At 40.7% G+C, this 27,274-nt stretch overlaps 1 protein-coding gene across 11 annotated transcripts in view; it reads left to right on the forward strand.

Moving 5' to 3' along the window:
- PTPRM (protein tyrosine phosphatase, receptor type M) overlaps nt 1-27,274 on the forward strand; it is a 666,940-nt gene that overhangs the window by 404,712 nt on the left and 234,954 nt on the right. For 7 of the 11 annotated variants that reach the window (XM_027525884.1, XM_027525889.1, XM_027525885.1 and 4 more), the window contains 3 exons: nt 13,853-14,126; nt 15,106-15,142; nt 22,749-22,823. In XM_027525884.1, the coding sequence (XP_027381685.1) occupies nt 13,853-14,126; nt 15,106-15,142; nt 22,749-22,823 (386 nt within the window). The remainder of the gene's footprint in view (nt 1-13,852; nt 14,127-15,105; nt 15,143-22,748; nt 22,824-27,274) is intronic. The other 4 variants (XM_027525891.1, XM_027525893.1, XM_027525894.1 and 1 more) reach the window with 1 other exon arrangement.

The following is a 27,274-nucleotide window of genomic DNA, read 5'->3' on the forward strand; positions in this document are numbered from 1 at the left end:
GGAAACGCAGAGAAATGAAAAAATGGGACACAGAGAGAGAGGGAGACCTGGGTTCAATCCCTGGGTGGGAAGGATCCCCGGACACCCCACTCCAGTATTCTTGCCTGGGAAATCCCATGGACAGAGGAGCCTGAAGGGCTGCAGTCCATAGGATTGCAAAGAGCCGGACACGACTGAAGCAACCAAGCACACACACACACACACACTATCTCATGAATACATGAGAAAAGACTACAGGTTCGAAGAGGCCGATACAGTCAATCTCCAGGCAGACAGTAAAAGCCAGTCCAGGCAGCTGCTGAGAGCTCTGGGCTTTGGGAGCCCAGGGTCCACTTGAAGAGGACCTGATGCCTCTCCGCAGGTATCAGCACCTTGTGATCCTGTGGGTGGGGGGTGGGGGGCATGGCCATATAATAAGAACAGGTTTTGTCATTGTCCTCAGCAGAGAACATTTGCTCAACCAGCACTTCTAAATATGCACAGTGTAATTATTTATGATGAGAACAGCAAAGCACAGGAACATGCTGATGTGCCTTCTATTTTGCCAAAAACTATTTTATTAAGTCTGTTATTACATTATGCTTGTGAGGGTTACCTGTACTTGGTTTTCAGATTCTTCATTTAAGTAACACTTCACTCTTCAATCTGTTAGATACAGAATGATTAGGGAGCATTGTTCATTTTTTCCATATCGTCATATCCCTTTGGAGTTGTTCTCCGTGTCCCTTTTTCATTCCTCTGCGTTTCCTTATAGTGTTTCCTGTCCAGTGTCGGTATATGTCCTGCTTGTGAGAAGTGGTAAGAGCTCTCTGAGGTTATTAGTCTCGTGAAAATCTTGCCCTTTGTAACAGTGCCAAGTGTTGTAAGAACTTTGAGCACCAACATTGCCAATTATTCATTCATTTGTTTACCAAACATCTATGAAGCATCTTTATGTTCAAGGCACGGGGCTAGGATGGTGAGCAAGCTATATAAAGAGTTACTGAGGGCATGTGACAGAGGAGGAAACCCAACAAGGAAATCAGGATGTGCTGTTTAAGCTGAAACTCAAAGGAGCTGCAGGAAGTGACCACTCAGGACTGGAAGACCACTGTAGGTTCACTGAAGAGAGGAGCAGCCCATAGAACGGCCTAGGATCAGAGAAAATAAAGAGGTGTAGACAGTGGCCATCTCAGAAAATACAATTAAAACTGCATACGCAGTAAATGAAGTTTGACCGGCACTCAAGAGTATTAATTACATTTATGAATTTAATGTTGGAATGAGCCTTTTCCTGGGCTAATCATTATGTAAAATGTATGTAAATGTAATAGGAAATCCAAAAAGGTCGCAAAATGATTTTCATAATTTAGTTTCTGAATATCCTTCAGTACCTCAAACCTAATTAAGTGTGCAATAGATGTTTATTGAATTGAACCTCATCTTTTCCTTGTGAGCAGAAGTCATTATCACTGACGCCTTTATAGATGAGAAGCTGAAGGTCTCAAAACTCATTGAACATATAAGGAAGAAGAGGATTTTATATTTATATTCTCATCACTAAATAAAAGTTAAATGCTACATTTTTCCCTAGAGTACAGAGGCATTAAAAAAAATACCCTCCTTTTTACCCTTGCATCAATCGTATTGTTATTAATAAGATTATATTCAGAAGGACTAACTTCAAAGGAATCATTGTTAAAAATACACATCTCATCGGAAGGTCACTAGAATCTCACATGCCTATGCTGAAGCCTTTGAAACTTCTCCTGCTTCCCACCTTGTGGGGTCACTGAGACCCCTCCTTTTCTCCTTTTCTTTCCATCCCCCCATAGGTGAGAAAGAGGGTTGGGAGGTAGGCAAAATGAATGAAGAGGGTCAGCTGCATAGTGATGGATGGTAACTGGACTTGTCCTGGTGATCACTCTAGAGTGTGTACAGATGTTGAATTTTAATGCTCTACAGTGGAAATCTATATTCCAAAAAGCTGGGGACCATAGAGAATTATTACAAAGAATTCTCTGAAAACAAAGAATTCTCATCAAAGTCAATTAAAAATGTAATGAAAACTTTAAAAATTAATTTATTACTAGCCTTTTTTTTTTTTTTAAGAACACTCACATGGACCAGAAGTCTTCAGTTTGCATCTGGGCTGCCTTGTTTACTCTTGTGTTATCTGGGCATCCTATGAACTCTCTTTCTTTAGTTCTGAAATTGGAGTCCAACACACGACCGATCCATCTCATGACACTGTCATGAAGATTAATATGGTGAAAGTTCTTTGTAAGCTGAAGTGTTGAGAAAGTACAAAACTGTAATATCAGACTTTGCTTAGCAGAAATATTGACCGGATTGGTGTTTAGTTTTTATTCCCCTTTTTTCTTGCTTTTGGTAATGTGCCTAAAATTTCTCATCATTACTGCCTTTAACTTTTATACCAATATACACAATTATCACTTAAGTAGGATCTGTGTTCTAAAGGAAACCCATACTTTGACAGTAAACTGATGGTCAGTGAAAGAAATGTGTGTGACCATTCTGTAAAATTATCCAAGTTTTAGAAGACCTATTGTTCCATCAAAACCCCACAGTGATGAGAAAGAATTGTTGGTTGGAGTAGTTACAAACAAGGGCCCTTTCCTGGGAAGGCAGGCGTTCAGAATCATCAAATGTGCAGCCAACTCCAGCACGGAGTTTGGAGACCCTGGGTTTAGATCCTGGTCCTTATGTGCCCCATGATCTCAGGCAAGTGGCACAGCTTTTCTGTCTCATTCTCCCCCTGAAGTAGATGTGAGTGAGAACGTCCACCTCCGAGGGCAGCTGGGAGGTGAATGATGGGAAGCAGAGCTCTCAGGACAGCATCTAACACAGACGTCCTCTGCTCATTGTAGGAAAGCTCTTCTTATAACTGTTGATGCTATTCTGGTCTGTGAAGACGGTCATGTCTTATAGACAAGACAGTAGCCCTTGTCTTATGCCTGTGTTGCAGGAAAGCTTCTAAGTCCCAGTAAAATACTCCTGAGCCTCAGTGATGATCTGACGGGAATGATAATTATGATAATAAAAAATGAAGCATTATTGTGACTTAGATGGAGCAGCTATACTGTGTCAGACCCATGCTTGGCCCTTTATGAAATGATTCTAATCGTCAGAGCAGACAGCCTGCTCAGATGCCGGCGCTCCATGCACAGATGAGGAACTGAGGTCTAGGGGTGGGGGGTTGACAGCCATGCTCTCCCTGTACAACACTACGTGGCCTGCAAGGCGCCTCCCAGGAGCCGTCCGCACCGCAAACATCGTCCCAGCAGGATCTCTTTGGAACCAAGGTGGTTGCTTCTCCCTTTGCCAACAAGGGCTTTTCTGAAAATTACTATCTTTTCTTTATTGTCTCTTCCAGGGTTAAGAAAACATATCACACCTTTGTCTTTAGATTATGATCCTTTCAATCTTGGGGGCTTATCAATATTAAGAATCTTAATTCTTAAAAGTTAGAAGCAGGGGTTTGGGGTTGTTGTTTTCATTATTTCTTTGTTATGATCTTTAAACTAAGACTTTGTAAAAACTTTTGCTCAAGTCTAACTCCATCAGAATCTGTTCAGTGTTTACCAGTGAAATACATTTTGATACTTAAAGGACTTGGGTTGAACAGAGTTGCTTTAGTGTTTGGGATAGTTTTGATCAAATTCATCAGTCTTTTTTGTTGATCTGTATGTTCTTTTTTCCCTTTTAGCATCTTGATAGTCCCCAAAGAATAAAGAAAGAAAATACCAATTCTTCTGAAATGCTTATTAATGGTTTTTTAAATTGCTCCTCTCTTTTATTGAAGAATTGTAACCTGCAAAGAGCACCTTAAACCTTTGGGGTTAGAGGTTCTTTTGTCACAGTTGTGGAACCTTTGGTAAAGGTTCTATCCATCGCCAACAAAGGTCCGTCTAGTCAAGGCTGTGGTTTTTCCTGTGGTCACGTATGGATGAGAGTTGGACTGTGAAGAAGGCTGAGCGCCGAAGAATTGATGCTTTTGAACTGTGGTGTTGGAGAAGACTCTTGAGAGTCCCTTGGACTGCAAGGAGATCCAAGCAGTCCATTCTGAAGGAGATCAGCCCTGGGATTTCTTTGGAAGGAATGATGCTAAAGCTGAAACTCCAGTACTTTGGCCACCTCATGGGAAGAGTTGACTCATTGGAAAAGACTCTGATGCTGGGAGGGATTGGGGGCAGGAGGAGAAGGGGACGACAGAGGATGAGATGGCTGGATGGCATCACTGACTCGAGGGACGTGAGTCTTAGTGAACTCTGGGAGTTGGTGATGGACAGGGAGGCCTGGCGTGCTGCGATTCATGGGGTCACAAAGAGTCGGACACAACTGAGCGACTGATCTGATCTGATCTATCCATTGCTAAAATTGGTTAAGGAAAACAGCTCTAAGTACCTGACTTCCACCCTAAAATTTTTCCTTTTTTTCTTTGGTATACATAGTCACAAAGACAAAAATGTCACTTAACAGTAAAACTTCAGTTTTATATTACTATACAGGCTCAGTTTTTTATGGCTTCTTATAGCTGAGTTGCTACCGAGTATGTTCACAGCATCCGTGCTAAGTCTCTTATTACCACCACCACCACCCTTCTGCCACCTGATTTGGAGTGACTTCTATCGTATTAAAAAATAATACTCTGGATCCCTTTACTGCCAGGAAACAAAGATCATTTTTATTAAAGTTGCTTTTAGGATGACAGTGTCAGTCATCTCTTTGAAAATTCATTTTGGAAACTAAGTTTGTTCTTCCAGAACCCTTGAAAGTAACCTGAAAAAATGGCAGGGGAAGATAAAAATAATAGAGTAGGTGTAGTTGAGCTTTTATATGATGGAACTTAATTTAACTTTCCCTCCAAGTCCATTTCAAACTTGTTCTTGTGCATGAAAATATATTGCCTCTCTGTCCTTCCCCTGTTCCAGATTTTCTTTTTCTTGAACGTAATCCCCTCTGAAGGATTCTAGGTATGAGATCCAGCCTGGTGCCCCAGGGCTTGCGGGGCAGGCGCACAAGCCTCGCGTTCGGGGACAGGACCAGGCAGGACCTGTGGCCTGAGAGGCAGCAAGGGCACCCCGCTGCCAGATTCTGCCGCCATCACCCCCCAAAAACCAACATATCTGTAATATTTTGACTTGATCTTCGTAATCACAGTGGATATCAAGTGAAATAGTAGAATTGAGACATGATGGCTCTTGTTACCTGCAGCACGGTTGTAGAAGGTAGGAAAGGTAGTTCCAGGTTTGCCAGGGTGGGGGCCTGGGGAGAGTTGGGGCAGGGGAGCAGAGACCCCGAGGAGCAGAGGGACCTGCTTCTTGTTCCTCCCCTTGGGCATCACGGGGGGTGGGAGTCAACACACAGCCCTGTTCATTAGGCCCTGCAGTGTCCTTCTAATAGGATCTGGGCACCATGGAAACTGAGGAAAACCCAGCTGCTCCCAGGGTTCCTCTTGGGGAAACCCAGGGATTCTTGGGACAGACCTGCTGGGACCCCCACAGGCATCGGAGCCACAGTCCGGCCCATTACCCTCAGTCTTCAGTCCTACTGATGAAGGGTCCCCAAGGGTCTTGGGAGCTTTGCAGGCAGGCTCTGATGAGTCTGACAGGAAGACCTGCTGGGACTTAGGTAGAGCTTTGTACACCCAGGGGGTTGTAGTGAAATAGGGTTTGCGCTGGGACCACAAAGACATTCGGTCTTTTGTTTGTTGTTGTTGCTTTGACTTTAATTTGGGGGAAAAGTTGGTGGCCGTAGGCAGCACAGGACAGTCTTTGGGTGTCACCAGCAGCAGGAGCGTTTGGGCACCAGGTCCAGACCAGACGTTCCTGGAGCAGCTGATGCCACAGGAGGCTTTGATGTAGACAGAGACTGTTTCCTGCTTCCTCCTCCACTTGCTACAAACCCTTATCAGCTTCTCGTCCCAGTTCTCAGTTTGAGGAACCTGTTTCTAACACCCCAAGGCTGTGCTTGTCAAGATGGGGACAGTCTGGTCTTTGTTCCTCTTTTCCTTCCTCCCCTGTGCCTCTTACAGGGCTTGCATGTGATAAATATCACAGAAAGGAAGGAAATATGGAGAAAATAGTTTTCTTCTCACTCATCGATGTCACAGCTTGCCTGACCTCATACCAGGAGCTATGAAATATCAGAGCTGAAAGGACCCTAGTGGTCAGGCGGTGATTTGGTGATAGAGCTGGACTGACTCCCCTGGTGTGGGGCTCAGTTCACTGTGCCCTCGCCCCTTCTAGACGATGGCGTTTAAGAATCCACCTGCCAGTGCAGGAGACGTGAGTTTGATTCCTGGAGGAGGACATGGCAATGCACTGCAGTATTCTTGCCTGGAGAATCCCATGGGCAGAGGAGCCCGGTGGGCTGCAGTCCTTGGGGTCGCAAAGAGTCGGACACGACCGAGAACATGAGTGCACATCTCACCTGGCCTGCACTCTCGCTGTGAATACTTCTAGAGACTGAAGGATTCTGAATTAAATATAATATAAACACACAACAATGAAGATATTTAGTGTGGCTCTGATAGTATTCAATTTTTCTAGTTTTATTTAAAACCCTACAGCAAGTTAGGAAAACAGCTTTAAAAATCGTAGGGGACTTTGGGTTAGAATTTTTACAGTCATGTGTTTGTTATGCAGTTGTGATGATTACATTATGATAAACATAAGTGAAATGAAATGTGCAAAGGAAAGCATCTTCACTTGGCAAAAGGGGGAGAAGTCACTCTTAAAGGTGTTCCATCTTGGGCTAATTTACTTGCAGTTTGGTGCCTGTTGTGAAGATTAATAACACATGGCCTTTTACACAGCTTCTCAGCCCAAGTCTAATGTTCCAGTTGTCCTTTTATTACCCCAAACCTCCATAACTGTAGGATTTTTTCCTCCCTTCCCTGTGTTCACAATATGGAGCAGTAAATGAGTTCATATTTCTCGCCCAACCTTTCAGCTATAATTAATATTTTATGATATTAGATTTATCACTAACTAGCAGAACAGTATGATGTGGGACTACATGCTCAGGCACACATGCACACACATCCAGTACAGAAGTAACTTAGGGATGCCAGGCAAGCTCCTGATGATGAATTACAGCTGCAAGAACATCAGTTTTATTTGTGGCACCCTGCAAGTGTGCCACAGCAGTAGATGGCCAGTCTTATCTAGAACAGAGCAGGACAAAGAGAAATGGAAGTGGCCAACACAGAATACTCGACCCCATGGATCAGTTTATGCTGCACAGTGTTACCCAGGGTCCACTGTCCATGGAAAACTGTGACCAGACCTCATTTGTGAGTCAATAAGCAGGACATGCTCGTTCAGCTGCTCTCAGCTCCCATGTTACATGGATCCTAGGCATGATGATAAACACATTGACCTTACTGAACTGACCTTTTTTCCCCCTAATTTTCAACTGGTGGCAATATTTTTAAAATGTTATTCAGTTGAGCCAGGTCGTTCTGATATTCAGGGTGTCATTTCAGTAAATGCTTGCAGGTTTGGGGAAAGGAAATGACTGGAAAAGGAACAGGAAGGAAATGCAGTCTGTGTTATTGCATAAATAAACCTGAATTACACATTTCTCTTACCCGTTTTGCATATAATTTATATTTTCATTTTCCCTCACCCCCCCAAAGAGTTAATCTTCAAGAAGCTATTGATATCAGATTCTATTCTTTTTAAAATTTTTAATTGAAGGGTAATTGCTTTACCCTTTTGTGGTTTTCTGTCATATATCAATAAGAATCAGCCATAGGTACACCCATGTCCCCTCCCTCCTGGACCTATCTCCCATCTCCCTCCCCATCCCACCCTTCAGCCTGTCACAGAGCCCCTGTTTGAGCTCCCTGAGTCATACAGCAAATTCCCATTGGCTATCTATTTTACACATGGTATTGTAAATTTCTCTGTTACTGTTTCCAAACATCACCCCTTCTCCCTCTTCTCCTCCCCCTCTATTCTTTTTTGAAAAGAGAAAATAGATGGCTTTGACCAAAAATTGCAAATCAAGTTAAAGTTACTATTAAGTGTTCCCAATGTTCATCGCAGCACTGTTTATAATAGCCAGGACATGGAAGCAACCTAGATGTCCATCAGCAGATGAATGGATAAGAAAGCTGTGGTACATATACACAATGGAGTATTACTCAGCCATTAAAAAGAATACATTTGAATCAGTTCTAATGAGGTGGATGAAACTGGAGCCTATTATACAGAGTGAAGTAAGCCAGAAGGAGAAACACCAATACAGTATACTAACGCATATATATGGAATTTAGAAAGATGGTAACGATAACCCTGTATACGAGACAGCAAAAGAGACACTGATGTATAGAACAGGCTTATGGACTCTGTGGGAGAGGGAGAGGGTGGGAAGATTTGGGAGAATGGCATTGAAACATGTGAAATGTCATGTATGAAACGAGATGCCAGTCCAGGTGCAATGCACGATGCTGGATGCTTGGGGCTGGTGCACTGGGACGACCCAGAGGGATCGTATGGGGAGGGAGGAGGGAGGAGGGTTCAGGATGGGGAACACATGAGAAATAAAAAAATAAATAAATAAATAAAAATTTTTAAAAAAGTGTTACAAAATGAACACTATTCTAAGCCTTTGACATGACGAGAAACACCAACTTTAAAGGATTAGCAGAAGCAACAAGGAAATAGATCAGGACTTTTCTCCCCTCATCTCTCCTCTTCACCCAACATTCTGCTATCTAGTTGGATAGTGAAAGTGTTAGTCACTCAGTCATGTCCGACTCTTTGTGACCCCATGGACTGTAGCTCACCAGGCTCCTCTGTCCATGGAATTCTCCAGGCAAGAAATACTGGAATGGGTAGCCTTTCCCTTCTCCAGGGGATCTTCCCAACCCAGGGATCGAACCCAGGTCTCCTCCAGTGCAGGTGGATTCTTTACCATCTGAGCCACCATGCAAGTCCATCTAGTTGGATAACCTTTCAATATTTTATGCTGATAAGGAACAGAATAAGTAGGTAAGAAGAATGGACTTACAACTAAAGGCTTAATCTTGAAAAGAATTAGGACACACATTTTAAAGCCAATCTCACACCTGCAGCAGGCTTATCCTCAACCTCTTTAAAGTTAGAAAATGCCAAAACCATTTCATCGCATTTGAACTTTTATGTTTAACAAAGTCCATAAAAGATGTTCAGATGTTCTTTCCTAGGTTATACTTCAAGGGCTATTCTGTATAAACGCAGATTTCTTATTCTCCTTCTAAGAGGCTTAGAGTTTTGTTGTAGGAAAGCCTAGCATCAATTAAATTCTAAATCTCATTCCATAAGAAAGTTTGGATATAATGATGTCACATTTTTGGCAGATTAATCCTCACAATGGATTGTGCTTTCATATTGCAAATGCTGCAGAAAAGTTTTGTGTTACTTTAAATTCCAGAATAGTGGTGGAAGAAGGCTGGCAATGGTGTGACTGATAAACAAAAGGAATATGATTAATACATTAAAAAGATAATAGAATTTTAATTCAGCTCACTAAGCTAGAAACTTCTATTTGGTTTACCATCCTTGAGAATTTCCCTTTTTTCCCAATCATCCTTTTAGGAGAAGCATTCAAACAGTGAGATTTTCAAAGCTGCTTTTTAGCTAACACTTGTGATGGGAAAGTTCTTATGAAAATCATCAGTGGGGATGATGTTATTTGTACAAAAGAAAAACATATCAGTCATCGAGTTCTGTTGAGGTACTGTTGACCTGGCTGTCAATACCATGTTAATTTCCAACCGGGGGCCAGCAGCGTGTGGCCACTGGGCAAGAAAAGGGACTTGGCCATTTTTCATTAGCGCCTGGACTTTGATAGAGGGGGATAGAAAAGAGCTGCCTGACCTTTCAGTTCTTAAATTATTAAAGAGCAAATAGATTTGAGGTCTGGATGCTTGCAAATCTAATTTGTCTTTGGAGCAAGGATGAAAAGACATTCTGGGTTTGAAATTGCTCTGGTCTACTTATTTCTTCCTTTAATATATCTGAAGATGAGTAGATGGTGGCTATTTAAGAAGTAATATTTCTGGAGTAGAGTGTTTGGCCTAACATGCCGACTGGCTAAAATCAAGCCCATTAAATAATCATTTAGTCCTTGAATTTTCATATGATCCTCATAAACTTGCTCATTGGAAAAATTAATTTTTTTTCATTCATATTCCCTTAGATGGCATTTCAATTCCAAAACGAACCTGTCTTTCTCTTGTTGTTGTTGTTTAGTCACTAAGTCGTGTCCGACTCTTTGAGACTCCACAGAATGTAGCCCACCAGGCTCCTCTGTCTATGGGATTCTCCAGGCAAGAAAACTGGGGTGGATTGCCATTCCCTTCTCCAGAGGATATTCCCAACCCATGGATCAAACCCGTGTCTCCTATATTGGCAGGTGGATTCTTTACTGCTTAGCCACCTGGGAAGCCTTAGGGAGTGTCAAATATATTGTTCAAGTTAAAACAGGGCAGTGCCTGGCACATACTAGGGGCTCAAAAAATGTTTGTTGAATTAATAAAATAGTAGCATTGGGGAAAACCAGCAAAGGTGGGAGGTGGAAACAGATGAAAAGTGAGAAGTGGCGGTGATGGAAGAGGGGGGAGAAGAAACAGAGATGCAACTTCTGATTCCCTCCAGTTCTTGTTTATTTGTGGGTCGTACAGCATAGACTTGCAATCTAACCAGCATTATCTTATCACAGAACTTCTCCTTAGTAATTTCCTCCTCTCTCTGTCCTTGTATATTTAGGAAATGAATCCAAAATAGGCTTAGTATTAGATTTTAGCAAAGCAAAGCATTTTATTAGCAATCATCAGTATATTTCCTCCCTATATATTACATATAAGGTACATAAAGTAGAAATTACTTCTGGATTATGTTATGTTTTCAATACTTCATGGCCCACTTCATTCTAAGTCTCACAAGATACAGAAATGACTGTCTCGCCTGATGGTCAGGAGACCACGTCAACTATTACTTAACTATGTGCCCCAAAGAGAATGGGCACTTCACCTCTGAACCTCAGTTTTCTCCTCAGTAAAACCCGAAAATAAAACCGACATGTGCAAGGCACCTGGGGTAGTATTTCCTGTATGAAATAATTTCTACAATTTTTTTCTTTGCATAAATCTTCATATATCTACATTATCTATTATAGTATACTAGACTTCCAAGAAGTTGTTTTTAAAGTGGAATTTGGAACATCATGTCATATATCAAATAAATTGGAAAAGATTTCTAATAGAAGAAAGCCAATGTTAAAAGTTATTTAATGGAGAATGTCTTTGCAAAGCAATGAATTATTTTTTGATTTGTCCATCTTGCAAGAGTAGTCCTTGTATGCTGAATAAAAAATATAAAATGTACCTTGGAGATGCATCTGATTGTCTCATTTCATCAGAAAAAATAAGATCCAAAGACATTAATTTAGAAGCCAAGTTTTAGCAGAATTAGGAGTAGAGCTTAAATGGTGCGCATGCCAGTGTCGGCCACCCCAACATCAGGCCCTGCAGAAGAGTCACAGTTTCTCAGTGATGTTTGCACTTCTCTGACTGAAGCCTTGAGAGTTGCACATTGTCCTTATGTTACATTCTGTTGGTTGCATGCCATTATCAAGGTTAGCCAATCCCATACTTGGTGGAGAAGTGTCCAAGAACTTGGCAGATGTATTATAATTGCCACATCTGACTGTAGATGTAAGAAGTCAAAGAGAAGGGGGTGTGAAGTCAAAGTCCCCTTTCACCTCTGTCTGTGTTCCTTGTCCCTGACCCCTATAGAAAGGTCCTCCCTAACTTCTTCCTTCCAGGTTGCATCCATCCTGCAGGTGAGAACACCACAGGGTTTGGTGGAACATCCTGCAGAAACGGTAAAAAGTCTTGAGGTTAGAAAGAGCCCTATTTTCTTTTCTGAGTTTACCTCCCTGTTCAGAAAGCCCCTTATCATTACACTATAATCCTGGACCCCCTGCCTAGTGAGCAGTCTCATGTTCTACAACCATCAATTTTTATTAAAACAGAATTACAAACTGAATGGCTACTGCATGGCATGGCCGTAATAGAATGTGCTAAGTGGTTATACTTCAAGAAACAGGAGATTCACCAGGTGCAGATCCAAAGTTCACAGGGACAGGAGCATAGAGAGAGACCTCCCCTCGCTGACTCCAGCTGGTGGGGGTGGAAAGCACCTCCCTCCTGTTCTGTTTCCCCAGCTTAAACGAGTGTCCATGCTGAGCAACCCCAGAATTACAGACTTGTGCTCGGGGAGTCGTGGTGCTTTTCTGATAAAGTAAGAAAAAGATACATCTCCTTGTCAGAAGAACTTGCAATCTAATCTGGATTCAGTTTTTCAAAACTGCTGCCAAGGTTTCTCTGTATTAGAATCATTTTTTTTCTCCAGCCGAACTGCACAGAAGTTCATCATTCTAGTAAATGTATGCCTCTCAGTAAAGAAATCCATCCCTTCAAGGTCTCTCCCATTCTCCTAAGGCTAATTCAAATTTCACAAACGTTGAAAGGGGGTGTAGAGAGAAAGGTGGGTAGGAACCAGGAGACCCAGTCCTCCCAGGGGACATCTGAACTTACAGCATCTTCTGAGGATACTCAGCCCCATCTTATCTTTATATGTAATTCAAATACCCTGTTCATAATTTCCTCTTAGAAACTGCTTTTGACTCCAAGTTGTTGGCTTTTGAAATGCAAATGCCTTTTTTTTCTGCATTCCTAACGTCCTGTCTTTCCACTGACTGAATACAGTGAATGCAAAGGAATATAAGAAAATATGGGTTCCTTTTTATGGCTGAATAATATTCCCTTGTGTATATGTACCACAACTTCTTTATCCATTCATCTGTTGATGGACATCTAGGTTGCTCCCATGTCCTAACTATTGTAAACAGTGCTGCAGTGAACATTGGAGTGCATGTGTCTTCTTCAATTAGTTTAATATATGTGGAATGTAGAAAGATGGTGCTGATGAACCTATCTGCAGGGCAGCAGTGGAGATGCAGACATAGAGAGCAGACTTGTGGACACAGTGGAGGAATGAGAGGGTGGGATGAATTGAGAGAGTAGCATGGAAACATGTACATTACCATGTGTAAAATAGATAGCCAGTGCAAATTTGCTGTATGACACAGGGAGCTCAAATCTGGTGCTCTGTGATAACCTAGAGGGGCAGGATTGGGTGGGAGATGGGAGGGAGGTTCAAGAAGGAAGGGACATATGTATACCTATGGCTGATTCATGTTGATGTATGGCGGAAACCAAAACAATATTGTAAAGCAATTATCCTCCAATTAAAAATAGATTAAAAATATATATATATATGGAAGTTACACCTTGGTTAGCCTGAATCATCACACCTTGTATCTTGTGACCTGGTAAAAATTCACAGGTGTTCATACAGATGTCACTGAAGAAAATATTATGTTACCTTTTTCAATGAACTTACAGCTAATATAGTTTCATTGATTGGTTGAACCAAGTTCATTTTCTACAAATTCATCTTCGATACTGTATAAGAGGAACATTGTCTTGGTGTTCTGCTCACATCAACAGCAGAAATTGCTATATAAAAATGTTTTAACTATGGTGAATTTTCTTTCCTTCCAGAAATTGTCTTATTCGGGGTTAGAGAGCTCTGTGGAAGAACTCTAAGCACTTCCTGTCTCTTTCACGGAGCAAGTGTGGAGTCCATGTCCACTAGGCACTAAGCCCTTATTACTGACTCTGTCCAGTTTGCTGTTTATCTGGGGTGTCCTATGGGTCCGTGCAGTTGAACAAAAGGGATTCGGCTCTGTTTTCCTAAGCCGTCACTGAGAATACTCTCTTTTTTTCTAGTGTCTACCAAATAGTGGTTGAGGAAGAGCGTCCTCGAAGAACGAAAAAGACCACAGAAATCTTAAAATGCTACCCGGTGCCCATCCACTTCCAGAACGCCTCCATACTGAATTCCCAGTACTACTTTGCTGCAGAATTCCCAGCCAACAGCCTCCAAGCGGCTCAGCCCTTTACTATTGGTGATAATAAGACTTACAACGGGTACTGGAACACCCCTCTCCTTCCCCATAAAAGCTACAGAATTTACTTCCAAGCAGCTAGTAGAGCCAATGGGGTAAGTTTTATAAATGGCTGTTTGCTTAGGCTGTTCAGGATTATTAATGCGAACACAGTCAAATCACATATTGTAGTCGTAAGAAGGGAAGTCATGCTTTTGTGTGTTTTTACTTGGAATAAATGTGTTTTATTCTCTCTTTTTAAAAATTATTTTCACCTGGAGAAATTCCTAGGAAAAAACAAATATATTCGTACATGGTTTCAGTAGGAAGAATATATTGTCAATGGGATGGTTTTTATTTTCAGTTTTTACTCGTTACCAAAAGTTGGCTAGTAATTCTGCTTAGCTTACCATTTTACAGGAAAACAGCACAGCTCCAGCACGTACATTCAGCTCATTTACAATTTTGTGAGATTCACAACATCTGTCTTTTCAGCATATTCTGTCCCATTTCTTTGGTGCCACAAGAGTTTATGCTTCTTATAGCTGGGACTAAATTAGTTATCTTTTTTTTTTTTTTTCTTTCCTAAGAGAAAACAGCTTTAGAAAGATAAGATGAAAACAAACGACAAACTATCAAAGTTGTTTTTGAATTTTTCTTCCCTTTCCTGTTTAGACCAACCCAGAGCTCTCACGAGACAAGAAAGTCTCCTTAGAGAAAAGGGTGACTTTTTCAGACTCAACAGTGGTTTTTCCGACTACCTTTGGCCAGTGAGAATCAGGGAGACAGGTTTTCCCCACAAGTGTTTGCACAGGGAGTCAGTGAGGGGTCTGGAGAAGGGAGTTTGGGGCCCCCCACCAGGCGAAGCCAGTTCTGTGCATAGCTGCTACCCACCGCCTGCTGACAGATGCCCACAAGCACCACCACCAGCATCCCTGGAGCCAGAAAATGTATCAGAGGTAATCACATGTGCTTAATGCCACACTTGGAACAATGAGACCTCCCCTTATCTGTGTTTAAGAAGAACTGCAGAGATTTTATTGGTTTCACAGAAAACATGAATAGTGATTTTTCTCCCCTCTTTATTTAACACAGGAAACCAAAATAGACTGTGTCCGAGTGGCCACAAAAGGTAGGTTGAAACTGTGGGTTGTTCTGGTTTCTGTCCTCTCCAATTTTAGATGGTATTTCAAAACTTCTTGAAATGTTCACGTCGCTGAAAGAAGTGTGTTGGACATGTGTGTGTCCCCATGTGTGTACTAGGATTGTATGGCTGTGAACTATGTTTCATGTAGATTTTTTTTTCAAACAAGAAGTCATATTGCTGTGTTTCAAAGCAGTTTTCAGTGGTTATCTTTTTAAAAATTCTATTAAAATAGAATTACTTTTTATATGATCGCCTATCTGTGTTTTAAACCGTAGTACCCTACCTAGTAATACTGTGTTTAGTGAACCTCAGATGCAGGACAGTAAATTACCTCCTGCTGTTTTAAAGCAATTTGTTGTTTAGTCGCTAAGTTGTGTCCGACTCTTTTGCAACCCCATGGGCTGTAGCCTGCCAGGCTCCTCTGTCCATGGGATTCTCCAGGCAAGAATACTAGAGTGGGCTGCCATTCCCTTCTCCAGGATACCTTTCCAACCAAAGGATGAAACCAAAGTGTCCTGCATTGGCAGGCAGAGTCTTTAATGTTGAGCCACCAGGGAAGCCCTTTAAAGCAATTATCTAGTTATAATCTGTAAAACACAGTCTGCTTGGGCTCTTTTCACTGGTGACGTGTGTCTCTCTCAACCCAGGGACCAGGAGATGTTACTGTGGACCTTCTGTTTCCCAGGCCTGGTTATAATCCTGAAAAAATGTGATCAAGGAAGAGATGTAGATTAGAGTCAATCAGCATAAGCTCTGCACCTCCTAAAGAAGAGACTGCAGGGGTGTGTGTGTGTGTATACATGCTGTGACCTCATCTTGTCAACCTTGCAGTGTGCTTTTAACCATCCCGTGGAAGTGTATAAATACCTTTAGAAATGTCCAAAGCTACATGAGAACAAGGCAGCATGCATTAACACTTGTAGTTAAATACACTCTTTCAAATCATTAGACAGGACATGAGGACAATGAGCAAGTGCTGTGAGGCTGAATTTAGAAAGGATGGCAGAAAGCCCCAGGTTTCGTCAGATCACAGGGACTGCCTTGATGACTTCTGTTGGATGAAAACACCTTGTTGTTTTTGTCGTTTGGCGTTCAGGCCACAGTGTTTAAATAGATTACAGGTGCCCATCGGCATTTTCAAAATTCTCATGTCCTGAAGATACATGACCTCTTTATCCCGTTGACTTGACAGATATTCTTGATTTCCATTTATGTGTTAGGCCTTGTGGGATGTACTTAGCTCATTTATATTTTGTTTGTCCTCATGGGCTCATAGCTCAATTTCCAAGAATCTCCTTATATTGATTTTAAAATTCTCAATTCTTTATATTATATTGTACTTGATTAAGAGCCTTTATTTGTAGGGCTAAATTACTTTTTAAAAAATGGAGCTACAGACATTGATGTGTTTTCTAAATTGTAATTCACTTTTAACTATTAATTATTACAGTATGATAAGGCCTTTGAGTGAGGTGTTGACCATCTTAGGCCTCCAGATCATGACCCATGCTCAGATTGCTTTATTGAATTCTGAAAACCCAGTTCCAGAATGCCTAATTTATAATGCCTTGCCTTTCATGTCACAGCTGAAAGTTAAAATTGCTTTCATATGCATGTTCTCATTTATTTCTTCTAAATTACTGTGAAAACAGAGACACAAATTGCTATTTTTCTGAGATGAAAAAAATGCATATTTGGGGAGACGAATTGACCTGCCATTGACACTCATCTAATAATCTGTGGGTCAAGGCTTGATCCCAAGTGTTTGGACTCCTACACCAGTTTCCCTGTATCTCCTGGCTTTCACCCAGCAGATCCTCTGGCCACTCACGCTTTTTGCAGTGTATGAGTATCTGTCCTCATTTTTACTAAAACTGAGTCAGTGCCCAGTTGACTCAAAACAACAAAATATCTGCTATCTTGTTCATTTGCATAGTTAGGTAATTATATAAATAACACACTAGTAAACATGGAAATCTGATGTTTGCTGTTTTCACAATAGATTGAATTAGATGGTGATTTGGATGGTTTTCTTCCATCATCAACTAGATTTAATCAATATTGTAATTTGTTTTTCAATTCACCAAAGGATGATTAAGCAATCGGATGACCTGATTGACTAAATATTTCCCCGCTCAGATTTTCTGAGTCAGTTTGCAAACATTTACACAGCAACAAACTCTATTCTATCAAATAAACTTGGGGAGAAAGAGGGAAATAGATTCTAATATTCATTGCACCCCATTGTTATTCCTGCTCATAAAATCATCACCAAGGAGGGAACCTTGGGAAGTGCACTCCTTGTGGGTGAAACTACAGTGTTTGATACTATTTTACTTCATTAATTTCTACAGTTACAGATTCAGCAACCTTCCTTTACTGCACCGTCTAATGTTTCCTCATCTTTATAATCAGATAATTTTTTCTGATTGATACTAAAATTGATTTTGCAATGAAGGAAGCCATTCCGTCTTGACCAGTCAAAACAGAAACAGGCAGGTCTGATAATGTTACTGACACCATATCGTAAAGATGTTTGAAATTTAAAAGAGTTCAGATGTCTTGACTGTTCCTGCCACATATTGCTGACAGTATAGTGGCTTAACTGAATTTTCAGACACTAAACCACTATCCTAAGCAGCATTTTGAATTTACAAAGATTTCAGTGTTCTCATGAAACAACTGTTGACATGTATCTTTATAGAGCAAGTATGGAAGTAGATTTTTTTTCCACAAGGAACTAATTTGTAATTTCAAACACAGATATGTCTCTTAAAGATGTGTTTCATGATAATTTGAAATTTAATGTAGTGATTATTTTAATCATATTTCAAGGGTATGTTTTGGTACTAGTTATCTCAAATATAAAGCCTCGTAAAAATTGGACACAGGAAAATACCTAAGATGTGTTATTACATGTCTTTATATATTGAAGAATCAACAGCATTTTTATGTATCCTCCTTTAATGTATATATCTAATTTCCTCATAAGTATATGTAGCTTTATTTTGATTATTAGCTATAGGCAAACTCTTTCCAGAATATTCTGTCTCTTACATTAAAAAGACATTGTATGATGACACTATATTAATACTTGATGTTTGAGGGTTAGTCTCCCAATTCATAGAATTCTTTTTAATCTTTATGGTAGAATACATAGAAATTTTCCTAGTTTTTATTTTTTATTTTTAATCACATTCACATGTTTATAGTTGAATTCTTTTTAAGACCACTTGATCCAACTGTGTCTTAGGAATCAGTGTACATCCCTTATGGCTGCCTTATAGTAACTAGTAGGGTGGAAACTCCTTTCTGCTAATTTTGGAAGACTTTGTTGATAATTCTAAACTGAGAGGATACACTTAAAAGTAAAAATCTGTTTTGTTAGTCGGTTAGAATTTTTGTCTTAAATGAGGTATAGTCATTCCAACTGATACAATAATTAGTTTAAACTGTATACTTTGCCTTAATCTCCCATAAAATAATGTTTTCCATGACATAATGCCAGCTATGTTTCTCCTTGACAATATATACATTTGGAAACTTGTTATACTTTTTATTTTTTTAATTTTATTTTATTTTTTAACTTTACAATATTGTATTGGTTTTGCCATATATCAAAATGAATCTGCCACAGGTATACATGTGTTCCCCATCCTGAACCCTCCTCCCTCCTCCCTCCCCATACCATCCCTCTGGGTCATCCCAGTGCACCAGCCCCAAGCATCCAGAGGACATACATAGACTGTAAGTGAGGAGACAGAAAAAGATACTTCATGCAAACAGAAATGACAAGAGAGTGGGAGGGTCGCAGTGCTCATATCAGACAAAATAGACTTTGAAACAAAGTCTATAAAGAAAGATAAAGAGGGATATGTATAATGATTAAAGTATCAATACAGGAAGAGGATATTATAGTTGTCAACTTATAGGCCCCTAATATAGAAGCACCTAAATACATAAAACATATACTAGCAGACATAAAGGGAGAAATTGACGGGAATAAAACAATAGTAGGAGACTTTAACACCCCATTCAAATCAATGGACAAATCTTCCAGACAGAGAATTGATGAGGCAATAGAGATCCTAAATGATACAATAGGACAGTTAGACTTAATCGATATCTTCAGGAAATATCCGGAAAACCAGAGTACAGAGTACACATTCTTTTCAAGTGCACATGGAACATGCTGTAAGATTGAGCATGTTCAAGGACTCAAAACAAGCCTCAGCAAATTTAAGAGGATGAAAAATATTTGAGGGCCTATTGTATCAGGCAGAGTGTAATCTAAAAGACTTCTAAGTATAGATGTATATCCAAGTATAAATGTATCACTTTTTAAATTTTGAAGATTTTGAGTTAATAAACATTTGGAGGTTTTTGTTTGTTTTTGGTGTTTGGGGGAGGGTGTCATTTGTCTTCCTGTCCTTGCTGTGATTTGAATAACAGCAGTATAGCTAGAAATCAAGACAAAAACTGCATGAAAACATATGCTGAATTCTTTCCAAAAGTATTATAGTAGACAGATATAAACCCTAAAGAAAAAGAAAACAAAACCATTATTTTAATGTCATATTTTAAAGGTGAATTTTCTGTGCACAAATGCTTCACTGTTTCTAAGTGTAGTCTTTCACTTACATTTGTATGGCAATGTGCTTTGCTGGGAGACCTTCAGGAAACTTTGAAGGATTTCTATTGTCCTGATACAATTTCTAACTATATTCAGAAATGTGAATGTTTCTTTTTTTAATCACTAGGCTCTTTGAGAAGTTCCTCTAGACTGTTTTTCTGTTCACTGTTTTGTTCAAAGAAATGCCATCCTTTCTAGGCCACAGTGCTTACAGAATGAAAGTACAGTGAAAAGAAGAACTGAAAAGAATGTCTGTCGAGATGTAAAGCTAATTAAGATTCCTTTTAATTACTCATATTCAACACGCGAGAAAACAAATTATATAGCAAGGCTGCTCATGTATGCTAATCTGCTAGCATTTAGCTATGGATTTAGAAATAGAAACGTAAATATGATACACATTTGCTGCTCTGTGTTTTACAGAGAAAATATTTCCTTTTCTCAGTCTGAAACAGTCTTCATAATGCATGTCTTGAGTGTATGAAGGGTCCCGAGAAGTTCCTAAGAAAAAGAAACCTGTTTATATCTTTGTTCAACCCCAACGTTTCTAACTTTATTTGACCCAAACTCACTTCTCAAGGAACCCTGGAGTTACATAGAACGTAGTTTGGTGGCTGCTGATTCATCAAATTCCAGAAGACTCCACCACCAGTAACTGACACACCGGTGTGCTGCTTAGTGTGCTGTGTGCACCTCTGTCCCTAAAGGAGACCCTAGGTTTATCAGCACCAGATGCCATCTTTAAGGCACCGGGATTTAGCAGTATTCTCTTCTGTAGTGCATTCTTTTGGTATTTAAGACATAGTACAGCCAGTTTTCCTGTAAAGAGTAGCCGGTAAATATCTTAGGCTTCCTGACCAACCCACAGCACCTCCATTTCAGCCCCTCAGCCCTGCCTCTGATGTGCATGAGCAGCCACCATCATGGGTGAACAAGGAACATGGCCTTGTGCCAATAAAACTTTATTTGCAAAGGCAAGCAGTGGGCTGGCTTACCCCTGCTGCTGCTGCTGCTGCTAAATTGCTTCAGTCGTGTCCAACTCTGTGCGACCCCAGAGACAGCAGCCCACCAGGCTCCCCCGTCCCTGGGTGTCTCCAGGCAAGAACACTGGAGTGGGTTGCCATTTCCTTCTCCAATGCATGAAAGTGAAAAGTGAAAGTGAAGTCGCTCAGTTGTGTCCGACTCCTAGCGACCCCATGGACTGCAGCCTACCAGGCTCTTCCGTCCATGGGATTTTCCAGGCAAGAGTACTGGAGTAGGGTGCCATTGCCTTCTCCAGGGCTTACCCCTATTTTATAGTAATTTGTAATAAAATCAAGAGATCCCTTGTAACTAAGAATAATCGTCACAAAGGAACATTTTACAAAGCAGAACATAATCAGATAGAAAATCCTGAACTTTTCCATTTGAGTTTTGAGTCACAGGTTTCAGCTTACCTTCCTTTGAGTTGTGAATGCATGGCTGCCTGACATAGGTCAAAAATCTTTTTGTTCATTATCATTTACCAATTTCAGTATCGGACAGATGTTCAGTTTTTATGGATACAATATAATTTTTCTTAGAAGTAGAGTGGGTCAGATTTTCCTGTAGTTAATGGAAAACCTCACAGGAATGTTGGTTGAACACCAGTATCTATGACCAAGCAAGTGTTCTGTGTATAAACTTGGAATTGGTACCAACTTTTTCACAAGTCTTAGAAATATCATTTTACTATTTGCAATTCATTACATCAGTACACAAAATCTCAGGCTGTGTCAAACCAAAAAGAAAATTTCTTTGTAATACTTTGAGAGTTCTCCCTTCTCTGACCAAACTGTTAAGTTTATTCATATCACTGAGCAACACTAAAAAGTTTTCATTAATAACATGTGAAAGACGATGATACCACTTTTAAAGCCAGTGGCTGCTGCTGTTTGGTTATAAGGAGAAGCACTAGTTGAAGGGTGCAGAGGGATATTTCAAATATTATGCACTGGCAGTTTTGGGTTTAATTGTCTGCAGATGGTAGATGATCTATGTCCCTTACTCATTGCCACATTTCTAACAGCACCCGGGCTGTTCCGTGTAAATTAGTAATCATTCATGTAAGCCTGTCCTTAATTCTCCAATATTTTTTCTTTGCATCATTTTCCAGCTGTATCATGTTAGAACTGACGTTTTAATTTTCTTTATTTTTTTTTCAATATCTATGTGTCATAAATGTTAACCATTTAAACTCAGCTGCTGAGCTGTTTAGGCAAACTGAGCAGCCCGCCTGCTCTGCTTCAAGGCTCTTAATCACACCTCTGGTCACATGTTAACCATGATAACTAGAGCAAAGGCAATGATTAGTCTTTTTGTTTTCAACTGGTGTTTTGAGATGCATTTTTTTTCTTTCCCTGCATGCGACAAAATAAACTTCCTAAATGGAAATGCTCTACACAAAATTTAGTGATCAGAGAAATTTCTCAACATAAAAATGTTTTTAGTGAAGGAAGATAGTATTCTCCACAAAGGGGATTTTAGCAAGAAGAGCAAATATTGTGATTTAAGCAGAAGAATTTTAAATAACCTAATACATTTTGAAAGCTGCAAGTTTGGATCATCAGAATTTGCAATGAATCTTTCTACCCTCTACTCAGTAGCAGTTAAAGACACTATTCAGTCTAGCTCTTTCTTTAGAGTTACTGTTTTTACTTTTTGTTTTTATTTTCTCCTATAGTCAATTTAACCAGAATCTCAGCCCAAGCTTGCAACTATATAGAAAGCTAACTGCCTGATGAAAGCCTGTCTAAGGGAAATGAATTCAGAACATTCAACAGCTCGCTGCGGTTGTTTTCTCTTTTCCTTCTCTTTTTGTTGTTGGAAGAAAGTTGAGACAATGTGATATGCGGATGGAGATTCTCCTTGCTAGCCTAGCTTCAGTCTGGCTTTTTCTTCCCTCATGCATGCTGACCTGGGGATCTTCCTTTGCCATAGCTGCGATAATCGTGACTCAGCTTACGACACCTCATATTCGCATCGCCCCTGCCGCAGGCGACGACCAGCTGACAGGTCAGACGTTCAAGTACAGACGAGTCATCTTGCCCATCTCCTGCTCATTTTTCTCAGCTTTGTCTCCCCTCTGCATCTCCTCCTTCGCTTTAAGGCTTGTTGACAGTGTCTCCGACTCTCGGTGCCGACGTGTGCCCGCGTTGATGCCATGGTGTGCTCATTGTTCTGTGTGCACTTGTGTCCCCTGCATCCAGCACAGCCCCGCCGCATGACCTCATTGTCTGTCTGTCTGTCTGTCGGTATGCTCCTCTCTAGCTTAACGTTATACAGAATGAAATTTGTTGGATTTGCCATGGCAGTGCCATCAAAGTCGATCTCTATCAAAACACATAAAGGTGTTTCCCCAGTTATCCACGTTAATCTAGAAAGGCGTCGAGATTTGAGCATGAGAGGTCTGTTTTCACCTTGCAGGGTCTAGTTTGCACACACATTTAGCAATCCATAGGCTCGTCTGCCTTCATTAAATGAAGCCACTCGAAACTGTTTGGGTGACGCTGTTCAGACGGCTTTTTGAGTTCCCACCAGTAGAGCAGAGTCGATTGCATTCCTTACAGAGCCTTGTTTCAAAGCACACTGTTTATAGACAGCAGAGACAAATCTGCAAGTCAAATGCACTGAATAATTTATGGAAGTTTTTAAAAAATTGAATGGCTGAGAGTTGCATAATTGAACTGCATGCTTCTTTATACCAGGAAGAGTTAGCTTGTCCATCCCTCTAAAGGTGTGTGGACAAACACATAAACTCACATAGGAAAGGAATCCGGTAGATTCCTGCACATCAAAGGTGAGTAGTTAGAGCATGCCAGAAGACCAGCTTTGGTCCTGCAAGATAAGCACACCATCATCAAGATTTCTAACACCATCACGTGGGCAGGACTCTAAGTGTGCTTTCAGAGCATCACCAGTGTGGGAGTTCATTGCATGAGTTGTAGGCATGATGCAAGCCGAGTAAGAAACACAGCTGCTCTCCGTAGGATTTCCCACTCCTGCAACTGTTTCATGTGTATGAAATTAAGGAATATACCCTACCATTCAGGAGGAAAAAAAGTAAAGCTTAACTCATACTAAGAATTTTTGATGGAGGTTTAAAGTCTTCTGTGAGCTTAGTATTTTGGAAAATCAAGCAGCTGAGACTCAGGAAAACTATAGACTGCTTTTTAAAGAAATGTAGGATAATTTTACTTCTTTCCCTGCTGTAATTCCATACATGTTTTCAGGCCTCTGTTTTTAGAGCCTAAAAGCTGTAAACTTGTTAGCAGTTCTGCTGCCCTGGCTTTCAAGTTTCTTTTAAGCGGATTTCTTTTACTGCGTGAAGTTCTGATGGTCACAGATACGCTCTTATCCTGAATCTGTGACATGTTCCTCCCAACAGTAAATTTCCTTAGGGGATCATGTCTTTTCTTATATAGATCTTCTCCTCCGAAAACCTTTACATGTCAGGCCTGGCCCATGGTTCTCTGCATAGGGTTCAGTGTCCATCACCTGGAAGGTAATCTGGGCTCTTCAGCAAGTCTGACCTCCCCATTGTCCGAGTTGGCACCAGTCCCTGGCCAGCAAACATTAAAAACAAGTCAGCCCCACCATTGTAAAACCAATACCTGTAGGAAATACAGTTAAATAACCCTTTTTGAGATTTTCCCTAAAGCCGCTACCTTTGAGTTTAGCCCATTGTTTACTAGGAATGAAGTAAGAGACATTTTGAATATCATGTTCTTTCTAAAACTTGCATGATTAAGAAGACACCTCATTAATCAGCCTCTTTCACGAGGCTTTCAGATCCAGGGCACCTTACTATTTTGGAACTAGTCTGCAGGGGAAACAGATGTAGCTGAAGTATAATGGTAGCCATTCTTTTAAGGGCTGCAGGTGATCGCCAGCGTTTACTTTGGTTTATTAGGGATGAAAATGGCAGAGTGTTAGAATAAGCCCCCCAAACTAGTGCAAAACTACTCTTGTCATTTTTTTATAGTAGTTCCTGCTGCTGTTGGTGATGGTTCCTCTTACCCAGATAAATTCAGGCTCAATTAATTTTTTTCCTTTTTCCATTTGCATCAGCCCATCCATTGGATAGCAAGTAGCTTGTGTTCTCTGTCGTTTTTAATAGATTTATTCATGAGTTGTACTGCAAGCTTGAGAGCTCATTCATTCAATCACTGATCGACATTAATCGAGCACCTTCTGTGTGCCAAGTCAAGGGAGGGCACTGACTCCCACAAATACATTTACTTTCTAGGGTTGCCCAGACTCTTGGCATCAGACACATTTGCACACGTGACACCAAAACCTACACACACATGCTTTTATGGATGAAAAATGACTCTCACGCTTGTTGCACAGTTGAGAAGAGACAACAGCTTTGTAGCAATGGGGGAAAGGACATGAATTTCCAAGTCTTTCTTGTGGTATTGAGTTGCTTAGGAAATGGTCCATGGGGCTCTTCTGAATCTTTCACATCTCTGACGCAGTGTTTACCAGATCAATGCAGGCCCTTCCAGAAGTCAGCGGGAAATCACAAGGGATGCATTCTGAATGATGTCTTCAGCAGTTTTCTGGTCTGTTTTGTTTTAATTGTGCTGATGTTTCGCTGCTACAAATGCTGTCAGATGCTGTAGGTAGAGGAAACAGTGATAAGACAGTGAGTCTTCCACAGCCTGGATCCCGGGATGTAATCCATGCTGGCTTGGTCCACCCCAGTGTATATAGTATGCCCCCTTCCTTCTCTGCACAGAGAACATAAGCAACCCACTGACCTCCATGTCAGACACAACCAAATAGCCCATGAGAGTTAGCTGGTTTAATTCACTAAATGAATGGAGCTCAGATGCAGGATGCTGGTCTGGCATCGCGCTGGGACTGTTTCATAAACATTTTTGACTCAATCAACTGTAAGAATACATCACCACCAGTATACACACAGACACAGACATTTAACTGAAGCAAAAGATTTAGAAATCGTTCTACCAGTGCCGCTCCCTGGATAAGCTGCACTCTGACCTGTTCTATTCTGTCCTATCTTATTCTGTTTCATCTTTATTAAAAAAAAATTTAGTTGCTACCTACTAAGCTGATTTCATTTCCCACTAATGGGTTATAACACACAGTTTAAAAAAAAAAAAAAAAAAAAAACAATGCTTTACTAAACCACTATAGTTAGGGAATTGTGAAAGGGAACAGAATATATAATTGGAATAAAGGTCCTGTCTTACCTCAAAATTTATGCTCTAATGAGAGCACACAGAGAAAATTCTAGAAATTGGAAATGCTTCTGCTTTCTACTTGGTTCTCTTAGTTCCTTTATTAATTGTCTGTAATATAGAACTGCTTTGGGAAGAAAGTAACAACTACACATGCTAGATATTTCTCTTTAAGATTTTTTTTTACTTTACTTTATAAATAACTCTAGGCTGTTTATTTTATATTAATATATTTCTGTTTAGGATTTAAAACCCTGGTCAGCTCTGAGATGCTGTGGAGAATGAGTTCCTTCAACAAATTCTTCTTATCATCTGTTTTGTTTAAGCCCTACATCTTAAAATGATAAGATCCATATAGTAGAGTGTTTATAAACAAAGTGACTTCTGGGATTTGAGTACAATTGAGATATGTCAGACCATGGAGAATTACTTGCTAGATATAATTAGTACTAAATATAATAGAGAACTAGCCAACAGTTATTTCTACATAAAATTTGAAGTTTTTGAAAAAGGTACATGTACCAGATGCCTGTACTGTCAAAGATAAACACAGCCCAACATCAGCCAAAGTCGTGAAAACAGATTTTATTCAGTAATTACTAACTTGTAAGGGACTGAGCTGAGCTCCAGTCTGACTTGCTCAGAGGTGACTGGGACTTTACAAGGAAAATGAGAGAGTGGGGAGCAGGTGATGGGGACTCAGTAGGGTCAGGGAGATAAAACGTTGGTCCATGTGACACCATCCGGCACCACCTGACTGGCGTCTGTCAGACTTCTCTGGTCGCACAGAAGCTGGGAGCTGGGACCCTGTCCTCAGGGATCTCTGGAATCCAAAGTCAGTTCTTCGGGCAGCCTTGAGTTTCTGTGGTGGGCACTTTGAGGGGCCTAGAGTTCCCAAGGGATGCAGCCTTGAGCTGTTAGAAATTATGTTCGCCTTTGTTCAAGTCTCTGTGGGCCCAGGTGGGGTCCTGGTGGGAAGAGACTCAGAGGAGCCTCCTGGGGTCTCGTCCCAGATCAGCATCCTTGTCACTCCCCCTCCTTCCCAAGGGACCAGCGGTGACTCACTGGACGGGCGACACGTGGAAAAAGCCATGAGAGTGTGTGACCAGCCCCTTCTGGACATCATCCTCAGGACACACATATTCCTTGTGTCAGAGGGACTCAGAAGAGTCTGGCTAGGCTTTGGCCGTGGAGAGAATCTTTGTCAGTATATCAGCAAAGCTCTCATGAAATAAGCCCCAAGGAATTTCTCTTTCT

The sequence above is a fragment of the Bos indicus x Bos taurus genome, chromosome 24, assembly GCF_003369695.1.
Source record: "Bos indicus x Bos taurus breed Angus x Brahman F1 hybrid chromosome 24, Bos_hybrid_MaternalHap_v2.0, whole genome shotgun sequence".
NCBI lineage: Eukaryota > Metazoa > Chordata > Mammalia > Artiodactyla > Bovidae > Bos > Bos indicus x Bos taurus.